General features: G+C 34.0%; 1 protein-coding gene across 1 annotated transcript in view; it reads right to left on the bottom strand.

Moving 5' to 3' along the window:
• Positions 1–23,374, bottom strand: part of CNTLN (centlein) — a 169,599-nt gene that overhangs the window by 22,157 nt on the left and 124,068 nt on the right. Inside the window, 7 exon segments of the mRNA XM_041416473.1 lie at positions 3,261–3,446; positions 3,798–3,926; positions 5,535–5,581; positions 5,584–5,654; positions 7,315–7,412; positions 10,692–10,845; positions 19,646–19,677. Coding sequence (XP_041272407.1) covers positions 3,261–3,446; positions 3,798–3,926; positions 5,535–5,581; positions 5,584–5,654; positions 7,315–7,412; positions 10,692–10,845; positions 19,646–19,677 — 717 coding nt within the window.

Below are 23,374 nucleotides of genomic sequence, written 5' to 3' on the forward strand. Positions count from 1 at the left end.
GTTCTTGGCCTTGCTACTCAAAGATTTCCTCTTATTTACTCAGCACCTTATCCATCTTTTATATTCCATTCTTGCTTATATTTTCAGGTTATTATCTAGAATCCATTTTTCACTTTGTTTATGTGGCCTTTTATTTCTAAATATTTTGCTCTCTTTCCTACCAAAATGAAAGAGATATTTATGAGGAGTTACCATCCAGTTATGAAACAGTGGTTTTTTAGTAACTTAATTACTGTCCACAATTTCTATTCATATTTCCTATTAGCCTCCTATTAGCCTATTAGTTGTTCCTCATAACAACTTTGGACAAATGAACTGCTTTGAATTAACCTATTTCAGGTGCTCTGCCAGTTCCCTCTGAAAGTCATTCTGCACAAAATACCTGATTCCTATGCCACATTCCAACAAAAATGAATCCAATAATCCCTTAAAACATACTGGATACAGCAACCTTTGTTTACAAGCATTCCTTTAAGGATTTTTGGAAACTATTACTAGATTCTACAATCTAATGGTTTTAGCTCATTGTGTAAATGTCCCAAATTGGGGTGACCACAGCAAATGCAACACTTTATTACATTCCATTACAATTAGTAAGTCATCACATCCTCTACAGTGATCCACTGATGTATATCAGATTTCTACCACAAACCTCTTCCCTATGTTTTGTAACTTATTATCTTGACCCAAACAAATCCAGGATCCTGTGGTTCTGGATTACCAATAACTTTAAAAGCATGTAACGCTGCCTGCTATAAACACTCACACTCTTCTCTGAAGTTACCCTGTTCTCCCATTTATAGCTGTAACTAGCAGCAACTTAATTAGCAACTCCGAAATAATTTAATTGTTGTATGTTAAAAAAGAAGTATATAATGTCACAAGAGATGTGGAATGGGTAGAAAAAGTAACTACCTTCAATTTGAGAACAAGGAGAAAATTACAGTTGCACTCTAAAAAACAAGTAAAACTAATGAAGTGATCAGAATAGCAGACAAAACTGTTGTAAACCTGTTTAAGTTTGTAAACCTGTTTAAGTGATATATATATAGGTGAAACTTGATCTCCATATAGAAAAAATTATTTGAATTGCTGGAACTGGAATGAGAATCAAGATCAGGGGACAAAAACCTGACAGCTATCCAGAAGAAAAGAAACAAGGCAGACCAGACTTCAAAAGAAGAGCTATACTCTTCAACAGGAAGGAGTACTGCTATTATTACAGTAAGTAATATCACAATATCTCATTATAACATCAGATATACAAGAGATATTTTAGCAGGATTTACATGATATACTGCACAATTCTACTGGATTGCTAAGGATTTTACTTTTTTACAGTGGTATATTGCTAATAAAATATGATTTTAGCACCCAACTTAACAAAGTAGTTTACTTATAGACACTATATTTGTTTTCAAAAACTTGTTCTGCAGAGGAACAGGAACAGTCAGCAAAATTGTTACTTGAAATATGCATGCATATTCTTTACATTCAGGCAAGAAAATAGGTGGTTGTTGTTGTTGTTGTTATTATTACTATTATTATTATTATTATTATTTAATATTTACATTTTTTCACATCTAGTGTAACCATCAAAGTGCTAATGAATATGATAATTAACAAGGAAGCTGTCATCTCATTCAACAAAGAATGAAGTTAAGATAATAGTTGCTAATAGGTGATCCTGCGCACTACTTTTACTTCTGAGAACAGATCTTTTATTTTCTCATTTTCTAATTAATTTAAAAATTTTCATTATGGAACCATGTAAAATATTGATAGCATGATTTTTTTATCTCCTTATTTCTCTAACTGCTACTTTCACTTTATTCAGTGAAAACATTCCAAAACTCATAGCAGTCTAAATGGAGACTGAATTGCTTCTCTCCGTCATCAGTGACATAGGAGTACTTAATTAAAAATAATAGATAATACATTAGATCAATTCAGGCTTTTCCATATTTAGCCAAAAATAAGCATGCGGCTGTGGAAAAAACACCTATATCTTCCTCTTAGAGTAAGCATTCAGTATTAGAAGAAAGCATATTTTCTCTCATAAAAATTTATAGTCTGTTCAAGAATAGGCAGCATATTTCTGAACAAATGGGCATAACGATCAGTTTTATACCTCTTTTTCAACAAGTAGATCAAAATGCAAACAGAAAATATTAATCACTTTAATAACAAACTTTAAAAATAAAGTATCTAATTTTTTAAAGAACAGGCGCTTTTTCATGAAAACCAATCATTATTTTCACCTTAGATAAGTTAGCTTATGGATTACTTGAATTTAGGATTCTAAAGCAATATCAAACATCATTCAGTCTTCTTTTATAAGGAAATTTATATAAACTTAGCAACAGAACTGAACACGGGATGATTTTAGGCAAATGCTAAAGGTCTGAACACTTCCACGTATAGTGACTTCAAATGCTTTCTTTTTCCAGTGAATCAAAATACCATTACTCTTTACTTTGAATGCTTCACCCTTCTCAAACATATCTGAAAGCAGCTCACTTCTACAGAAATCCAAGAGCAGTAGAGAAGTAGCTGTTTCATGGGTTAATAAACAATAGCTTACTTTGAAGGTATGAAGTTGGTATACAGCAGTTACATACTACATTAATAAAATCACAAAATATTCTGAGTTGGAAGAGACCTGCAAAGATCATCAAAGTCCAACTCATGGCCCTGCCCAGAACTATCCCCAGGTGTCACACCATGTGTCCAAGAGCATTGTTCAAACCTTTCCTGAACTCTACCAGGCTGATGCTGTGACCACTTTCCTGGAAGGAATATAAGGAAACAATATTCTACACAGTGCTCTTAAAACTGCTTTCCATTTTGCAACACAGAGGCCTCCTTATATAGTATTTCTAAAACACAAGGCACATGCATATGGAAAATGCAGTAATTCACAGTAATCAATAGATATGAATTACCGTATTAAATGTGTTGGCAATTTATTTGCTGCAAAGTAATCTGATACACAACTAAGGACTTTCTTTTGGGACCAAGTAAATGTCAGCCATATACAAAAAGATGACCAATAAAAGTCATGGAGGTATTTCAAAGTCTGGGAGAGAGGCAAAGATTCTTTCTCCTTATTCAGACCTGACACCAGAACACTGCAGCAACTACAAACACTGTTCTGGAACAGGGAGTGCATCCAAGCCTTGCTTAATCTTTTACATTTTGCTTTCAATAAAAAGTACCTTCACTCAGGTGAACACTCAAAAGAAAATCAACATTCAAACCTTCACAAATGTCTTGAACTCTTCTACTTTGTCACTGGTGAGCAGCAGCTCCTTCTGTAGAGTCTCCAAAGCCTGTGTACTCTGCTTAGCCAAGCAATGAAGTTGTTGAGATGCAGCAGTTACAAGCTCACTCACAGCACATTCACTCTCCATCACTTTTCTCTCTAGTTTAGCAATCTTGAGATCCTGAAACTCATCCACAAGGACACAGCAGTGTTATGATAAAAGCTGATTACAAACACATGAATGAACAACCAACCTCCCACACCATAGGTGACATCACAGAATATTTCACTTGCAACATACACTATGTATTTTCATGGCAAAAAGTAATTTCATTTTCAGTCATTAACATCCATGTTTCAGTATGTAAATTTTAGAAGTGTGACTGAATTACATCAGAGAAACAGATTACTATTATTCTGCTATTTTCCCCCTTTCTGTACTGGAAGTTTAAGCTGATGACCTTGCAACTTTTCATTAGAAAGTAAGGCAAGAAAAAGTTCCACAGTGGAGCCATCAAAACTCTAATTATACCCTTTTCTCCAAATCATCTTTAGCTTTGTGATACACCTGCTCATACTGAGACTTCTCTTTCATAGCTACATCAAACCTTTGTTTCATTGAGTCATTGGAAGCTTTTTTGTCTTCAGCCAGTGCCTTCACCTGAAATAATGGAAGGCCAAGAGCATTGACTATCAAGATAGAAAACTTCAAAATTTGAATAAAATCAGAACTAAGCATACCTATATTACATAAAAATATACTATTACATTACTGAAGTATCTTTTTCTGAAATTGCAGACTTTAATAAATTCCTACTGTTGATCCAGTAGAGATCAGTTCACACACAATCTTGTTACATAAAATTTTGACTGGCACTAAATATAAAGAAAAGCTCAGAGCCGTTTGTTCATATATATTTTAGACTCACAGTACTTGCAAAAGGGAGTAAACTACAATTTCCACTAATTTATTTTGTCAGAGATAAAAACATAAATTCAAACTCAGTTGAGAAAATAACTGTCTATATGTTAATAGTCTGTAAAGCTTCTTAGATAATTAATATCTAATGCAAACACTGATTGGGGGTAAAATGAAAAAAGCCAATGCTCCTAAAAATCATTCAGCTTTCCTATAGTGCTAATCACAAAGTTTTCCTGACAATATTGAGTAACAGGGAATTTCTTTGATCTTTTGCAAAAGATAATGTAAAAATTATCAATCTGATTTTCCACACGGAATAATCAAAATAATGTATGGAATATAATTCTTTGGAAATGAAATGTTTCAAATACTCAAAGTACAGCACTAAAGCACATTATTCCATACTAAATCTTTTATCCAAAATCAAAATCAGGTATTTTTTTCATGTCGTACCTTAGCTGCCTTGCTTACTTAATGTTCTCACTTTCTGGCTGTGGATTTCTTAATCTTATCTTATCTTAAAGATAATTTCTTATCTTTAGCATGGAGGGTTATACATTAGCTCTCTTTGGAGCTGAAAATGCTGTATGACTGCAAGCAGGAATAGTGCTTGTGTCACTCAGCAAGCACTTGCATTCCAGGCAAACAAAAGCAAACTGGCAAGTTGTTTATTTCTATTTTGGGGTAATAAGCTGCATAACCTGACAGACAACCAAACATCATGATCTTTTTCTGGCATTGAAGGCCAAAGTGCAATGCATCAGTTGGATAAGAAATATGCTAAATCATATACAAATTCTCTTACCTTCAGTGAAATCATCCTGAAATTTTGCAGGAGAAAGTAATTTGCTATAGAAGTCTAGCACTACCTACACAGTTAGAATTACTTTAAGCTAAGAAGCGTGAATCATTCATAACACTGTAGTAGAAAATAGATTAACATATTAAAGCATTTAACTACTATAGCCAGGAGAGATGCATGGACTTAATTAGCATATGTCATGTAAAATTGCCCTTGTTTCAGGTCTACTATATTTTATGAACTTACAGTGCATAAAACTAAATCCCACTACTTACAGCATATCCTTGTAACTGTGTGTTCTGAATACTTTAATATTTAATTACACCTACAACAACAATAAATTAAATTATGCTGAATCTGTTCAAGCTATCACCATATACTGATTTCATACAAATTATAGTGGAGGGAATTACACCCTTCAATTAACTATATGTTCTTTGCTTTAAGCAATATATTGATTTAATATGTATAGTGTGTTGAAATAACTTCCGTAAATCCACCAGCTTCTGTTTTTTCGAAAACTAGAAATAGCAAGAAAGAAGTACGTTTCTCTCAAGACTTTCCAGTGTTTCATTTGAGGCTTTCTCATTTCTTGATTTGCTTTTAGGCAAGACCTCAAGCCTTCTGTCAAATGCCTTTTCACATCCCTCTCCAACTCAGAAATTCTGCAGAGGAAGAAGTTGGACTGCATATCACTGCTAGAAAATCTGGTTAATATGCAATTAAAAGGTATGAAGGCAGTAGACAATCTATCACACCTGCAGCACTACAATACTTTCAAAAATGAAAGCTGATGCAGTTCTTGCAATTTACTTGGTTCTCAAGTACTAAACCCAGTTTGAGTCTCCTATTAAACAGACCTTTTTAAAATATGCAATATATTTGTGATTTGATTTTTGCTTGTCTGAACTGAAATCACAACAGTGATGAAACTATTATCAAAAAAAAGGAAAACAAACCTGCTGAGCCCACAGAAGTCAATTAATTAAATTCCTTTGATGTTGCAAACAATCATGCAAACACTATTTTTTGCAAAATTATTTTCAAAAGAAAGTGAAATGGGGAAGACTCCTTTCCTCCAACTGAGTAATACATGGGAAATAGATAGAAAAAAACTCTATCCCTATGTGTCAGATGAGATAAAATGCAAAACCTAGAAATAACATCAGCTTTTGTCAGAAACTTCTTGTAAAATCCCCAAAACTCCCATGTACTAAAAAGTAATCTTTGTTCAATGACAAAATTATGCCTTATAAAATCCTTTCACTATTATAACACAAATTAATATTTTAAATATAAACATAAATACCTAAACATGTCCACATATCTGGATTTTTTTCCAATGAAATCAAAATGAATGGTATTATATTCAGGTATACAACACTTTTAACACAATGTCAATATTGTATTTAAAAAAAAAAACAAACCAGGAATACTATGCATCTAAAAATTTCTTTGACTTATTTCACCTTTATTCTCTTACTGCTATTTTGGTTATTATATTTTACAGCCTATAAAAAACCAAGATCTATTTTATAAAGAAAGAATGCTATCCAATAACTCTTTGAAATTTGAAATCTTATGGTGGAAAAATTCACTTTGAAAGAGAAAATAAACAGTCAAAAATTTAACCATTTTTAGAGCTCTCTATATTTCAAATGAACTATTTTCAGATAAGCAAACTGCATTCTTTCTTCAATTAAAACATCAGCAGGGTTAGAGGAGTTAAAATCTTAGGCAGACAAGAAATTCAGATACACATAGCTTTTTTATAGTTCATATAATAATATAATTGAAGAGCAGTATTATATCAGTTACAGTAGGTAGAATAAAAAAATCAGTTGCATATTTGACAACTTTTGAATTTCAAAACGAATAACAGACCTGAGTCAATTCAAATAGAAACAAATACAACTGTCCTTTTGAACTTTTTTATGAATATAAGACTAGCTATTTAATCTTATTTAAGCATCTGAACCTTGACACGTCTCTTAGCCCCTAGGCAAAGAATTACTGAATTTGAAAGACTGTGTTTAACAGTGCTGAGGAATTCATTTCGACTTACATCAAGGATAAAATAGCCTGAGCTCCGACTTAAGGTATTTTTACTGCCATACAGGTACTGTAGCTAGCTGCGTCAGTTTACAAAAACCGGAATTTAAGCACAAACTGCTCCAGTTTCAAAAACATCCCTGTAACACTGTGCAAGACTGCAGTAAAAAGAAGACACCGCTCTCTCAAGAATCGAGGCACAGTTGACGTTGCAGCAATTTCACAGCTGCCACTGGGTGGCACCAGACACAATGGATAGAAGGGGCACCACGCTTCCCTGGCAGCTCCTGAATCCATTCTTCTTTTTCCTGGACTTGTTTTTTAAGTTACTTAATGGTGGTCGATTGCTTAGCGATCTCAGTGTTCCAATTCTATATTGAAAAAGATTAAAATATAAATAAAGTAGACCGAATGTCACTGTTGATCACAGTCAACAGTAAATTTTGAAAAAAATTATCTGAGTAAATTTCCATGTATTTTATGAAGGTTCTTAGAAATTAGCTGGTAAAAAAGGAGTGTTCTTATCTTACTTTCTAGAAACATTCCAGCAGAAGTACATTCCTTGGAAAATATGATGAAAATCAGTACATTTCTATTGTTCTAATAATGTGTGGCTACTAGATATTCTCTGGGACACTTGCAAGCACAAATCAGGACCGCATTTTCTCTTGCACAGCGCGGTCAGAATAAAACGTAACAGAAGAGAAGTAAAACTGGATCTTCACTTGAACTATATTTTTGAATGGTACTGTCCTACAGCACAAGGAGTCTACATCTATACAGTAAGAATGTCCAGTAATTCCTTTCATCTTAAGTATTAAGAAATACAAAACAATTTAGAAGAGTGGTTGCTTTCACGTCTCCAGAAATTCAAAGCACAACACAGAGACATTTCCATTTGTCTGTACTAACACAAATTCTACATTTCACTAACAACCAGGTATGATCCTGATTTTCAGGCACATGTCATTCCAGTGACATTTATACAGTTGTTGGCCATTCCTCATCTGTATATAAGAAAAAAAGTGCTTCTATTCCTCCAGGCAATTACACATCATCTACCCAAGATGAAAAAGGAAGGAAGGAAGGAAGGAAGGAAGGAAGGAAGGAAGGAAGGAAGGAAGGAAGGAAGGAAGGAAGGAAGGAATTTAACTAAGTAGCCATCTTAGCAATCTGAGCACATGCATTGAATGCCATTGCTGAAATGGCACACATACCACACAGAGACATTTCAGAACTTCAAAAGGTGTTGCCAAAAGAGACATGTTAAGCATACCCACAAAATATGTATCTGCCTGTATGTATACAGTTTTAGCCAGTGTACTACAGCTTTTTACTCACTATGTATAAACAATAAGCAAAGAGATCAGACGCTGTAAACAATGATACTTCAGGAGAATTTCTCTGCTCGGTGCAGACTTGTAATGCCTATTAACATTAATGGGAGTATTGCACATAACTCTGTGCACCTCAAGGGGAGTATATATTCTTGTGTGCATAGTTAGATGTAAAATATTGTTCTTAATAACTTGTCTACTCTATTTACTATTATTATAATGTGAGGTATAACCAGAAAATTGTTTAAATGATGTATGCTAGCAGAATATTCCTGAGTTTCCTGAGACCTGTTTGTGGAGATTGAGTTCCATTAGCGTAAAGCAGAGCACCCAGTTATGTGGTTTGCACACCAGACATGAACTTGAGTACTTAGGTGGGCCTCTGCACACATTCAGAGGCAAAGACATATGCTTATGGCATTTTGCCTCCGAACTCACCACCCACACTTAACACATTTCTTCCTGTTGGAAAAGATACAAGGAATCATTATTACAATGTAATAATGTAAACAAGCACTGCAAAGATAGTGCTAAAGAAAAAAAAATAACCAACAAGGCCAGGTACTTGGACATTTTGAGCTATAAGGAAAGCTTTTGCTGCTTAGACATTCAGATATTCAGGAGAATAACTATGTGTCTCATCTTTAAGTCAGCTAGAAAGCCTGGAACAATAATTGAAAACCCTTTGTCAAATTCTTCGGCTAAAAAATAACTCTCAGGACTTAAACTAGCTTTAAATAAAGTTAAGAACTTCAGAAAATTGATTTAAGTAGTTTTTGAGCTCCTTATATTGAAAACTCTTATCCAGTTCAGAAACCAGTGAATTTACTCTACTACTTAGCATTTGGGGTCACAGACTATCTCCATCCTAAATATAGTTTTGCATACATGATTTATTTTTTCATTAAAAATTTAATATATCTTTAAGAAGGAATTAAAAGTCATGCTAGTATTTTTGATATCAGATTTATATATGCTTGCTAAATATTTCCTCTGCTGCAGAAACAAAAAAAACCCTTTGATTTTTCAGCAATTTATTTTGCTGTTCACATTTGGCAGACAAATAGAGTAGGTTTCTAGCATGGGTATTACTCTTAGACTATTTAAAAAAAAAAAAAAATCCCCATTTTTTAATTTTTCCTACCTGCACAGATCAGTTGGCTGCTAGGTTTCTGGATAATGAAGATACTAATGTAAAAGGTACAACCCTAATTAACAGCAACAGATGCAGATTATTCAATCCCAAATCTAAAAACAATACTCAAGAAGACAGTGTGTATGGTTTTAAGACCTCTTTCTCATAATTAAAGCAGATCAATTTATGTGCCTCTTCATGGCTACTCCCAGCTGGCCTCATCTCTTTATCAATGTGACCTACCTTTACTAATCCCTGAATTTGGATGTTATGCATCCAGTATGCAACAGCCACGATCTGTAATACCATGATTACCATCAACAGCTCAGAGGTCTGAGCATTGCCCATATCTCATGTGCTAGCACAGCTAATCCAGCATTTAGAGGCAGCTATGTTGACCATGTAACACAGCCTTTTCTCCTAGCTGATCCTTTGGCAGACTTCTTGCTACTGTTGAGTTTCTTCTAGCAGCACGAAGCTGCACCATTTTGACCTTTTCTCTTTCCTCTACTATTTAACAGAAAACAATTGGAAAAAAACCTGAAGACATACTGTTGCAAATATATTTCCTCCAGTGAGAAGAGAAGAAGAATTAATATGTTTGAGCCAGGCCACCTGCTGAGAAAACTTTCAGAACAACACAGTCAAGTCTCTGCATCATTCACATGCAACAAAATCACCTGAGACTGAAAAGTGAAATCATCAACCAGTCAGTATTTTCCTACCAGCTAATCTACAAAAATAATAAAAAAGTCTCTCTGAAGACAAAGACAACACTGACACACACACAACACTGCTGCCCCATTAGCTCAAATTCTTTGCTCCACTTTCACAGACAGCTATTGCTTTTCTCCTTAGATTAAGAAAGGAACCAACTGAATTCTCATCAAACTGATTTCACAGCACCTTCCAACAAGATGTACTTAGTCATTGTGCAAAAACCCAGCAAGGCTCCTTGTTTGGCCTATCTGATCTGCAGAAATAGTTTTAGAACTTTTAGTTCTGTCTATGACTACATTTCTGCTTACCATCAAAGGCAATCTAACACCTAAGCTGCTAATCATTTGCGATGATATACAAATGTTAGGCGTATGGGAGTATACGTATGTCTGCTTGACCCAGTTATGAACTACTGCTCATACAAATTATCCTCAGCACTAGATAATCTGTTCTGTCACCTTTAGTTTGCACTGCAGCTGTTTCATCTCTAAATCAGTGTTCTTTGAAGGAGCTGGTGTGGCTTCACTCTTGCCAGCAGTTTGAGACAGATGTTCTCTCAACTTTAATTTTCCTTGTAAATCTTCCTTCACCACTTGCCACTTGGCCAGGCCGTTTTACAAAGATAATAAACAATCAATTTCATCTTAAAAATATTTCTGCTTGATCATATTAGATGCTTCTCCAGTTCACCATTCAAGAGGAATGAAACTGTACATATTACATGTAATTACATTGCATAACTGTTGGTTGAATTCTCTAGTACAGGCAAAGATGAAATCTTTGCAGAAAAAAGAAATCTACTACCACTGGAAACAAGCAATTATTTTAAGGCAAAATAATTCAATTTCGATTTAATATGTTGCAGTTTTAACTACGACAAACAAAAATTATCATACAAAACTGTAACAGCAGTTACTGTTGAAACATGTTTACCTAGAGCCTCCCTGGAATTCAGCAATTATTTCTACACAGAATATGAAGAAATAGCATGGTGTCTCAGGTACCAGTGTGAATAAAGGGTAGTTAGATGTCAAATCTGTTCTAATGGTGACCACTGTAAGCTCATTTGAATTGCTTGTGTTGTTCAGCAGTTGTGCTGACAACTACTATAAAGTGTACACCCTTCTCTTGGCTTCTGTTCTGATAATTCTAGGGCTTGTAGAGGTTAAAGCAAAGTGGACCAGCTGCACTAAACATCTCCTGGTTGGCTGGTCTTTACCTATGTGTTATTTCATCCCTTTCAGTATATGCACCATAGCCAGAGAACTGCACATTCCATAACCTTGACTCTAGGGCTGAAGTACTTAAGTGGTAAAAGACAAGCTGGAGCAGGACAGGATAACAGATGTTAGTTGTTTATTCCACTGGGTAGGTCTTACCACCCTATACTGCAGCCAAAATGCTTCTCACTTAGCAACATAAATGCTAAGTCCAATTAGCAGACGAGCCTTGTTAGGGATTTAGTTCAAATAAATATCATGCAAACAAACTCTCTAGCCTTGTTGCACTTGACCGACAACCAACAAGACTTATTCAATCTTTGTACCAATATATTTCACATTACTCCTTTCAGAAGTAATGTTTTAAATAATTGTTTTAATTTAAATATTGAATGTTCTGCAAAAAGGGAACAGAAATAGTATCCATGCCAGTGATTAACTTTCACAAAACTGCAGTCAGCCACAAGCCAACAATGGCCTAACAGCTCTCAGCTCCTTACATGGGTTATTAAAATGCTATCTTATTATTCCACATAAGCCTGTAATACAGTAGCTTAACATAAGAAACAATTGTACAAAGTGGTATTGAAATACCTCAAAATGCAAAAAAAAACCCCTTACTTTGTGAAGAATCCCGATCAGAAGCATGAGAAGATACATGACAGCCTGAAATAACTAAATGTGTGCCTGATTATAAGCTGATGTCAAATGAAATACCCAACCAGAAATAAAAAAAAAAACAAACATAAAACCCCCACAAAACTCAAAAAACCCACAAAAAACCACCCCTAAAAGCAAACAAAAAAATCCCCAAAAGAAGTGAAAGTTAAGTATTCTATTCTCAAGCAGTTTATTATTTAACTTACAAATTAGATTTTATATTGCTTGATATAATTAGGAAAAAAATATCATACATATGTGTTTATAAAAACATACACTTTCATGACAATAATCTGAAAATCATATATACAGATAAAAGAGAGGCAAGTTAATTCCCATTATGAATGAGAAAAGAATGCTTGTATATTTTGCATTAGCCTAAAAAAATATCATGGGTACAACGAAAATTCATCTGGTATTTAAAGTTAAAAAAATAACGGTATTTATTTCATATTCACCAAGTGCACTTATTAAAGTCAGTGGGCATTTTACATATGTATCTGAGGTAAGTACTGTTCTTAGTAAAGGAGCTAATCTTTCCATTCCCTTCTGCATCTGCTGTCATTATTAAACAAGAGAATGATACTGTATTTTCTAATTGACTGTTCCTTAATCTGATGTATTCTTCTCGTAATTACTACATTTGCAGAGCAAAAGACAAAATAAGGACTATTTCAACAAGAAAAAACAGCAGTAATACAGAAGAACACAGTATAGAAAAATATGAAGATTATGTTAATTTGTCCAGTATAACCAGTATTTCAACATGCAGAATTTCATGATTCAGTATCTCTATAATAAATTATTCATAAAAGGAAAAGAAAAAAAAAATCATAGCTAGATCAATATCTCTGTTCAAAATTAGAAATGTCCGTATCTGCCCAAGATAGCTCGTGACTCTCAGAAGTTTCTTAGGCTATTGCTGCTGACAATATGTATCAGTTCTAAAACAACTTGAATTGCACTGGCTGCATTCTCAAAAATTATAACAAATATATTCAAAAAGAAAAAGGCCTTCATGGGACATGTACTAAAGATGACAGTTGGTTACAGAAACTACTTAAAGAGGTAGAAAAAAAGATTTTAAAATACGAATCTACATAAATTCAGAAACAGCACAAGAACTATGGATGGAGTGAAAGTAGCATATGATGTACAAAAGCCCAATCCACAAAAGCAGACAGGCATGCAATTGCAATCAGACATTTCACATCACTTGTCTCTTAATACTGCTGTAGACATTGTAAATTTACTACAAGACTGACAATTCTACTGCATTACTCTTTTATTTTTAATCTATTGAGCAGTTATGAGAAAATCCTATGTAAATCCATGTGGGATATAAAAAACAGCACCCTTGCCCTATCAAGACATTTATGACTAAAAGATATTCCTTGTATTTACTTAAGAAACAAGTTTATTACCCTGGTATTCTTCACCACTGCCTATACTTTAGGTCAAATTTTTAATTATTTTTTTCTTTTTCGGACAAAACAAAAGTCTTGTGTGTGTGTTACCCGACACACAAATCCCGAATTACAGAGTAAAAAGAATTTACTCCAGGGGAAGAGGTCACCAGGATGAAAGGTGGAAGAATCTTAAACATCAGCTAGACCAGATGTTGGTAAAGGCAGCCTACTGCTGTTCCTCTATGATGTAGCGGCCTCTGTCTGCTGCACCTCCTCCAGAGTGTTTTTGGCTTAACAGATGTTTATAGGTTCAGTATTTTAACATTCATCTATCTTAATCTCCTTGCTCCTGGTATACTCATGACACTCTGTACTGCTGTTCACAAAGGAGTAAGTGATGAAAACTCAGTTTCTATGTAGTCAGTATAAAACTTCCAGTGACTCAGCAAGGCTTTTCACTGTAAGCTCTCTGCTCAGAAAGACAGCTGTGTGGAAGGCCCAGTGGGTTAACACAGGAAGTTCCTGGAATGGCCTATTGCTCCTTGGCATCACAATCACTCCATAAGTGATTTTATTTTAGAGAAGTCACTATTCTACTGCAACTGGCATGTATGAATATAACACTTCTGTTGGAAGGAGCTGATGCTGTACTGCTACTGAAGCCACACAATCCCACACACTTCTATTTGCAAAATATATTATATAAAAATTATAAACCAGGATGTAAATCAGGCATTCCTGACACACTTTTAAAGCAGTGACATAATCTTAGCTTACTACTCATTTTGTAAACTAAAGCTAATAGACTTCGATGTGTAAAAATCCCATTTTCTGTGAAGCTTTCCACCCTAAAATCCTGGCAGATGCAAACACTGCTATGGCTGTAAGAAAACTGAAGTTAACACTCATTTTTCTTTTCTCCTAAGAAACCTTCCTACAGTATGTAATAGAATACATTTGCTATATGGATAGCTCCTATACAAAATTCCATCTTAAAATTTAACACTGCTTCTATAAATGTTTTACATAGAACACTATTTTCACACAGTTTCTGCTTGATCAAGAAAAACACACAAAATAAGCAGTACTTGTTGCACACGTAAAACAGAACTTTTCAAAGCATGCTTACAGGGAGAGCTAGGTGTTTATGAATTTACTAATTCTCTCAAATATTATTACAACATAATGATAAACCTATTTACAATATCCAATTTATTGTGTCAATCCCACTACTCTTGAATCAAAACCTTCCTCTGCCTGATGGGTCATAGGAAAAAAAAAAAGCCAACATTAATAAAGATGGTATGTAGCTATCTCAAAAGATATATACCAGACTAAAAAACTATGGTGAATACTTAATGTGATCATATAGAGAAAAGGCAAATAACTTCAAATCCTGGATCAAAGTTCTTTTCATGCAAGTGCTGTAAGTGGTTGATTACTTAGTATTCTAGACATGAAGACAAAATATCAAACAGAAGACTCTGGTGACTTAATATCCCATCCCTAAATTGAAACAAAGACCCCCCAAAATCAAGACAAATTTCTTGTAAAATGTAGAACTTATTTGTCATTATCCTTCTGAAATTTCAGTAAAATCTACTGAATCATTTAGTTGTATTTTTTTCAGCCAAATGCAGTTATCAGGAGCTGACTATTCCACAAAATGTCAAATAAATGAAGGTAATATGGAGGACTTTTTGCCAGTGCTTTAGCTAGTTGTTAGACTTCAGTAGCCTTTAGAGACCATTAAGTACCCTTTGGCTAATTGGCCAATGGTAGATTAATCCTCTTTTTATTCCAGCAGCACTATTTTAACACCCTTTGCACTCTGTCAGTGTAGTATCTGAATGACAAAATAATATTGTGCATGAATAATAAGCAGAAAAGTTAAATTAACATTTCATGTTTCACATGCCATACCTATGTGTCAGGGAAAAGAACCCTCTTTTAAAGCCACTGACGTTCAACTTTTTTAAACAATCTCATGCTGACACCTTACTGAAGTGAATCTTCCTAATTACTGCTAATTGCCTATCAAGCAAAAAAAAAAAAATCTTTCCTTGAAGTGCAGTTGTCTAGTACAGATGAACACAGCTCCAAAGTGCATAGTAAAGACAGGCATGACACTTGAGGTGTGCTACATTATTATGAGGTCATACTAAATATGGTTTGCAGTGAACAAAGCAGCTTTTAAGGATGTTTAAGGTACTGAAAATGTCAATCTCTCATGAAGTGTTTAAATTAGTTCCCTGCTGAGAAGTACAGACATTAACCAGCAGATAAGAGGTACATTTCTCATCTCAGGTATTTTACTAAAGAAAAACATTTGGCCTATTGATAGTGGTAACACAATTGCAGTTCATCTGCTTTATAACAGCAATATTTACATTGGAATCACCCTTTCACACATGCAAATTATAAATTCAGCTGTTATTGGAAAAATATTTGTAATCACTAACGACTCCTAGACTCAAAGATTTTGAATGTCTTCTTAAAACATGTACTATTACTGATCAATCATCATTTAAAAAGTGCTATTTGCTGTATAACACTTCATAAACAAGGGTTTTACATGTAACTTTAATTCAGGTACTTACAGTTGATCTACAGCTAAATTTATTCTACAACTTACAAAACCCTAGCATTGCAACATATGGCTACAGCAACTTATTAAATAATACAAAAAGAAAACCAACGGAATCAGTCCAGACAGGCACTTTTTGAATTTTGGTTTGCTTTTTTCTTTTTGTAAATACTAATAATATCACATAGATCAAGAGCAGAAATCATAACTATATTTTGGAGAAACATACAACAGTTACATACAAATATATTGGAGTAATAGATTCTGGGCCCAGTTCTCCAAGAAATTAACTGCTCCTAACAAGAGACAAGTCTGAACTGTGCAAGAACTGTGCATTGTGCAACCAATGATTTTTTAAAATAAATTCAGGGAAATAAGAAAATAAACTTAGTAACAATATAAATCACAATTTTTTAAATGATGAAACTGCTTCTGATATATGTCATCTGTATAATAATTATACCAATTCCAAGATAAAGGTTTTGTCCTGCAGCAATTCTATTTTAACCTTCATTTTCTATCACATCAATTTCATGTCTCTATACAAGTAAACATTGCTGTATCCCATGTCTAATTTTTGTACCTATAAAGAACACTGTCTTGCTTTCATACTGAAGCAGATGCTGCGCTCCATCTGTCCTTGCAAATTTCAAGGGAATATAAGGACTATTAACTATTTATTTAACAGTACTTATACAAGTAGTTTCATAATGATCAATTATATGATCATAACTGTATGATTTAATTTTTGTTGTGATTGATTTTCCAATATGGAGACGTAAACTGACAAAATGTACAGTTTTGTCAAAATGTACAGTCTGAAAGACCTTAATATTTAAACAGAAAAACTACAGAACTTGAAGAAAACAATATTTATTAAAAATAAAAATAGTCAGTGTTTCAGTATATACTATATTTGAACTTATTTGAAGCATTAATATCTGCCAGACAGAGCAGTTCATTAAAATGTTTTACTACAAATAAATTAACATTGAAAATAGAACTGGAGACATTTCATGACACCTTAAGCCATTTGAAAATATCTGAGCATTATGGCAAGCCAGATGTGAAGATGTGGCTGAAGTTCAAAACCAATGTTTTCATGTTTCTGCCACTGCTATTTAAATAAATACTAATAAATACTAGTGTTCCAACACCTAACATGCCTGTGCACATCAAGTATTGCTAAATACAGGTAAAGACTTCCAGCTGATGCGTAAAATTTGTCCCAAGATTTCCATGGCTTTATACGTACTAGGGAACTTTCAATATAAGACATGGTATCCATGTGATCTTTTGTATTTAGGACCAGGTTTTACTGCATGGGTTTTTTGTCAGAACTAGACAGTATTTATCTGATTTCCACCAAACACGAGAGTTGGGGCAAACTCATAAAGATTGAATTTTTCATCTAGGGTCAGGGATAGTGCTTGCCATATTCCCCCTGCTTAGTCTTAACACATCTAAGCACTGCAAATGAACTGCTTGCATGAGAGCCAGTCAGGGAATTTCACAATCCCTACAACTCATTACAAATTTAACAGCAGCAATACTAAGTATTCATATGTTTCAGATAACACATACAAATATGCTGCACTAAAACTCATTGGGGGAAAAAATTAATAATGCTTCCATCTGTTTTCCGTATAACTCACATAAAATAGAGAGAAACCAAACTGAAAATGCTATTTTAAAGACTGTGTTTAAACTTTCTTTTGATTTACCCACTTAGTTCCAAAGCATATAGCTTTATATCTTTAGAAATGAAAGTTATTTTAAAGAGAATATATAAGAGAAAAAAACCCAACAAAAGAACTGAAAGAATGGTGAAATATTATTTAAACCTCTTCTCATTTCCATGTGTTTTAGAGAGTGAACCATTTTATACTGAAATATTTCTGCATCTCTAATGTAAGTGGGCAGGAAATCCGTACTTGTAGGGAAAGCTATTTCCTCCCCCATATTACTCTTCATATTTTATTTTTATATATTTTTATATATTATACATTATTTTACATATTATTTTATTTTGCTCAAATTTATATATTATTTTCCTTTGCTCAAATTTCAGATTTTCAACTGTTAAAGACCATTCTCTTTCAACCTACTTTGAAAAAGTGATGTAGCCATTTCAAAATAAGAATTGCTAACATGCAAGTAGGTTATAGGCATTCTCAGAAGGTTGCAATATTCAAGGAACAAAATGTATAAAGATAGCTCTATGCTTAATTTTGTTCAATTATTTAATTATCTCATTTGCAGACACTTCAGATATTAAAAAGAGCAGAAAAAATGTCGTCAGAACGTCTTCTCATTTGTTTTTATGCAGACAGATGTGTAAAAGCAAAACATTTTAAATATAAATTGTACTAACAAACTTAGGTAGTGGAGAAGTTCTATGTTCTCCTAGAGAATGAGAAACATAGAAATAAACAACAAAGAATTGTAGAAAAAAACCCTGTTAAGTATCTGGAAGAAATTTTTCTAATCACATAAAGGTGATATTACACAAATATTTATTTATTATTTACATTTTTTTAAAGTAAACAGAGACATTGCTAACCACTTCTGAAAGGTATGAGAAATCTGATGACAAACATCATGGGGAGGATGCAAAGACAGGAATATTCTTCAAAATAATGAACTGCACTTAAAAATTACCACTAAAATGTACTTCATATAAATTAAATTGGTAATTCATCTCTGGATTCTTGTAAATGAACCCCCACTGTCTTATCTTTAATTTGTAATTTATATTATCATCAGAACCCTTGCTAAAATTACAGGCATAAATGAACAGTTTAGGGTAAAATACTCTTTACAATACTATATTATTTATATACTATTTATGCCTATTTAATATCTGAAGAGACCATCACATGAAAAAGCCATGTTTTCAGTCTAATGCATAAAGTGAAATATAGTTTCCTCTATCAAGATTATCATCAACATTATGACTCACTTGGGAAATTTATTATTTTCCCATACATGAACAGTTTGAGGACAACACTGCAATTCTAAATTCCAGCTTGAACGAGATCTACAGCTGCGCAGTAGTTCCCTCATTCTCTTCTGCTGGTTTTAGCAAGGTTAAGAGTATAGACAAAATGACCCATTTTCTGTACACAATACCCTAAAGATCACAGGATGACCTTTAAACCCAAAAATAAAGAGAAGACTGTGCCCAGTTCAGCCACCCAAGCGCAGATGCTTTCCCAGTGCCTGAGAATCTCGTGGGATGTGAGGTGGCTATGGCTAGTCACGTAGTTTCCACTGCTGAGAAAGGAAGTGAAGATCTTGGCACATTAGGCAGCAGAAGTAGAATGGAGTGATGCAAAGTAAACCTGAGCATGATACAAGTCATGGGAACAGTCCATGACTACCTCATTAATTCCAAATTAAGCCTTAGGAGAGCAAATCAGACCACACAAAAAAATTAGTAAGAAAGGATAAATATTCTTCTACCTCCTCCAGCTGTCCATGAGGTTCAGGTATTTCAGGCAAACCAGCGCCTTGTCAAAACTACAAAATTCTCCCTTTGAATTACAAGGATAGTAAGAGTGTCTGACTTCAGCAGGGATGCCATAGAATCCTTGGAACTAGCACTCATTCTCTGCAACAATGTCCCCTCTGTCCAACACAGAGAATAACTAAGACAATCCCAAAGAGAAAAAGCTGTAGATATGTATTTTTTAAAAGGAATCTCAGGTGTAGTTTTCTTGTCTCAGAAGTGTTCTTGTTGTAATGATTTTTTTTTTCTACTCTTGTAGAAAATGTCTTAGATCTTGACTCCCATTCCTTTATGCCTAGAAAGTCCAAAAATTCCCCCCAAACAAAATAAACCAACCAAACAAAAAACCAACTAACCAACCAACCCAATAAAAACAACAACAACAAAAACCCAAAAACAAAAACCCAAAAAAAAAAAACAAATTAAAAAAAAAACCCCAACAACGAAAACCAAACATAAAAAACCTTTAAGAAGGTTCATAGATAATCCTTGGTAAACTGATAATAACAGCTTGTACTCCTGGCTATGGAGGTATGTTTCAAAATTTCTTCCTGTAGTGGAAGGGAGTAGCCAGGACAACAGAGCACCAGCATTAACTTTGAACACATAAGCCTCAACAGAGAACTGTGAGAATGAGAAAACTGGAGTAAGATGCAAGCTCTAACAAAAATATCAATTCCCTTTGGGCAAGTCAATCTAGACAAAGAAATATCACCATGTGACAGGTAAGATAATAGGGTCAAACAGGAAACTGGTGCTATTCCGACCTATCAGTGTGGAACTGGTGTAGGTGAAGATGCCTCTCCTGAAATCTAGAGGAGTCCAAAAGAACTCTTTTTCTTGAAGGACAAGATGCGGGAGCTGTTATTGGTCCTTCTTTCTGATGACTGATACATCTTACTAGAAACCAGAGAGTAATAAAATGCATGAAGGAAACAGAGGACTTGGGAGGCCAAGGAGTAAGAGTTTTCAAGGTTTCTAGTTTGAGATCAAGTTCAAGCTTCTAGAGTTCAAACTCTTCTCTATTAAGGTATCTTTTCTGTGCTAGTTGTCTTAAAAAAAAAGCCTTCTATTTTGAGAATGGGGACAAAAATATTAATTGCTAAATAAGGAAGAATACATTAAGATGTCAAGAACACATTAAACATAGCACATTACCAAATAGTATAAGGAAACTATTCCTGACAATTTTTGTTTTAAATCAAGAGAAGATACTTCTGGCAGCCATCTTCAGTGTCCTCAGAGAGAAAATGTGCATTATATATGTGGTCCTTTTTGAAAAATTAAATCCATTCTCTTGAAAGGATATGGAAGAAAAAACTGACCACTAATTTTAAATAGTCTTTTATCCATGGAAAGGTGGGTACTACACTTCTGTCTTTACCATTAATCTGTTATTATTTTTAGAATTCTAAAATAATACTGACCTTCAACCTTTCTTCATTGTTGTTATGTTTAAGACTTACTAAAGTTCTTGTTCCTTTCTTCCAACATATGATTTGTGTGTGATGTCAAACCAAGGTGCAATATTACAGAGTACTTTGACATTGCTGAGTAGAAAAGGAAATTTCTCTGTAAAAATTAATGCCTGACACGCTACAATGGTCCTGCCATGAGGAACAGTAGTTTGACAAGCTGGTGACCCTCATGCTATGAAGTAAATTTGTGCTCCTAAGAAACACACTATTTGTTCAGCCTGTGGATCTTTGCAAAATCAACACACATATCTGCAAGACAAAATAAATCCTACAAACCAAAACAAAATCCGAAGCAAACAAAAAAGCCACAACCCAATCCAAAACCAACCAACTACTATTTTGACTTTACCCACAACTTACTGGGTTTTATTTTATGGTGGATTTCACATACATAATCTTGTAAAGGGAGGGATAACATGTAAAAATTAAGACCTCGTACATACATGCATTTTTTCCACAACCAACAGCAACAACCCTCTCCCCTCTAGATTTTACTCTTTACGTACAAATGCTGTAAAACATTTGAAAAACTAGACAACAAGAACATTTCTGTGGTCATTCACAAGTGCTGCTTCAATTAAATATTGATTTTTTTCCTTTGGGATTCAAACAACAGGAATTATTTTTGAAAAATATTTTTGGTAGCTTTGGAAAAAAATCCCAAGACAGCCTCACTCAGAACTTTAGTTCAACAGAACTTCTTTCTTCTTACTTTAACTAACAACTGATTTTTAAATGAAATACAAGAAGATTTTTAAAAATATTTTAATGTTCAAAATTGAAAACAAATTTATTAAATATAATTTTTTTTTCATCATGGCTAACTTCAAAATTGTTACTATTATAACCGCTTTGGAAAGAAAAAATGTAAATTAAGAATTACAGCTTTTTGTGACTTTTTTATACCTGAAAGCAATTTTTTAAAACTGCAACACCATCTATAAAGATGTCTGGAAAAGTGACAAATAGAGAAATAGTACATGGAAGTTTGGGGTTTTGTTACATACCTTGGCTTTCAGTATTTTTTAAATTACCTGCTTCTGATACTAGCAAAACTGTGCAGCCATTCTCAATCATATTTATAAAGAAAGAAAATATGTAATTATCAATATTACGACAGTTTTACTTGTAGAGACTGTCACACACCCTTTCTGACCACTATTACTTCATGAGATCTTACTGACAAACACAAATTGCCATACATCTCTATAAGCATAAAAGTAAGGAAAGCTAAATTCCTTTAGAAAATCTAAGCAGAGTTTTCTGCTTGCCACTGTACAGGAATCGTCCACTTTCTACAAAGAAAACAAAAATTACACACTTGCAATGCTTTAGATCACTTTCACTGACTTAAAATCTTGTTCTCCCAAGCGACTTAAAAACCTGAGGAAACCAGCAGTATGTCTACACTGTACAGGGTGTTCCTAGTGATAATCACACTTTCCTCAACACCTAATACAAAACACAGACATTGTTTTATCAAATACCACTTGGCTGACCTAGAAGATAGGATGAACGAATAAGAGAGTCACGTCCAATTCCTCATGGATTCTCAGCTTGAATCCTGGATTTTGCACAGTTTACCTTACGAACATGATCCGAGTGACATTTCACAAATTCCTGGATAAATGTTGCTACACTCTGCCACCACAGAGACTGGCTGTGTCATGCACAGATCAATAATAGCACTATGTTTCATCAGCCTCGAAATCAAAAGTGCTTCATCTGGCAAAAGCCATGGCCCTTGAGGATCTGACATATATAAAATGAATACTATACACACGATGTCTACTACAAAAGCTGCCGCTGTAAAGACAAGTCTAGAGACACACAGTTCAGTATATGTAAATAGGAAAGTATGTATTTATATATATATAAAAGTTTTTTACTCCTATTTATTAAGAGTGTCATAACACAAAGCAGCAGCTGAATAACAGCAATGAAACTGAACTTTTATGATGCCTGACAGAATTATAAAAAACACAGAAAAATCCAATATTCACAGTCCTTGGAGGAATTCTCAAGAAAATAAAAGGACATTTTGAACTGTACACGGTAGTATCTATGATAGTGGGCTGCAATAAAATGCACACTAAGCTATATATAATGACTTCTAATCAAAATTATGTTAATTTTGAAATTATGAAAATATGCTTTTATCTTCTCCAGAGTAACTACTCAAAACAGAAGTCTTGAGACTGTCAATCATCATATACTACCTGTAGTTTCAGTCCCCAGTATCGGCCTTCCTAAAACAACAACAGAAATTTATGTCT

The sequence above is a fragment of the Onychostruthus taczanowskii genome, unplaced genomic scaffold (genome assembly GCF_017590055.1).
Source record: "Onychostruthus taczanowskii isolate IOZ18803 unplaced genomic scaffold, ASM1759005v1 scaffold52, whole genome shotgun sequence".
Classification (NCBI taxonomy): Eukaryota; Metazoa; Chordata; class Aves; order Passeriformes; family Passeridae; genus Onychostruthus; species Onychostruthus taczanowskii.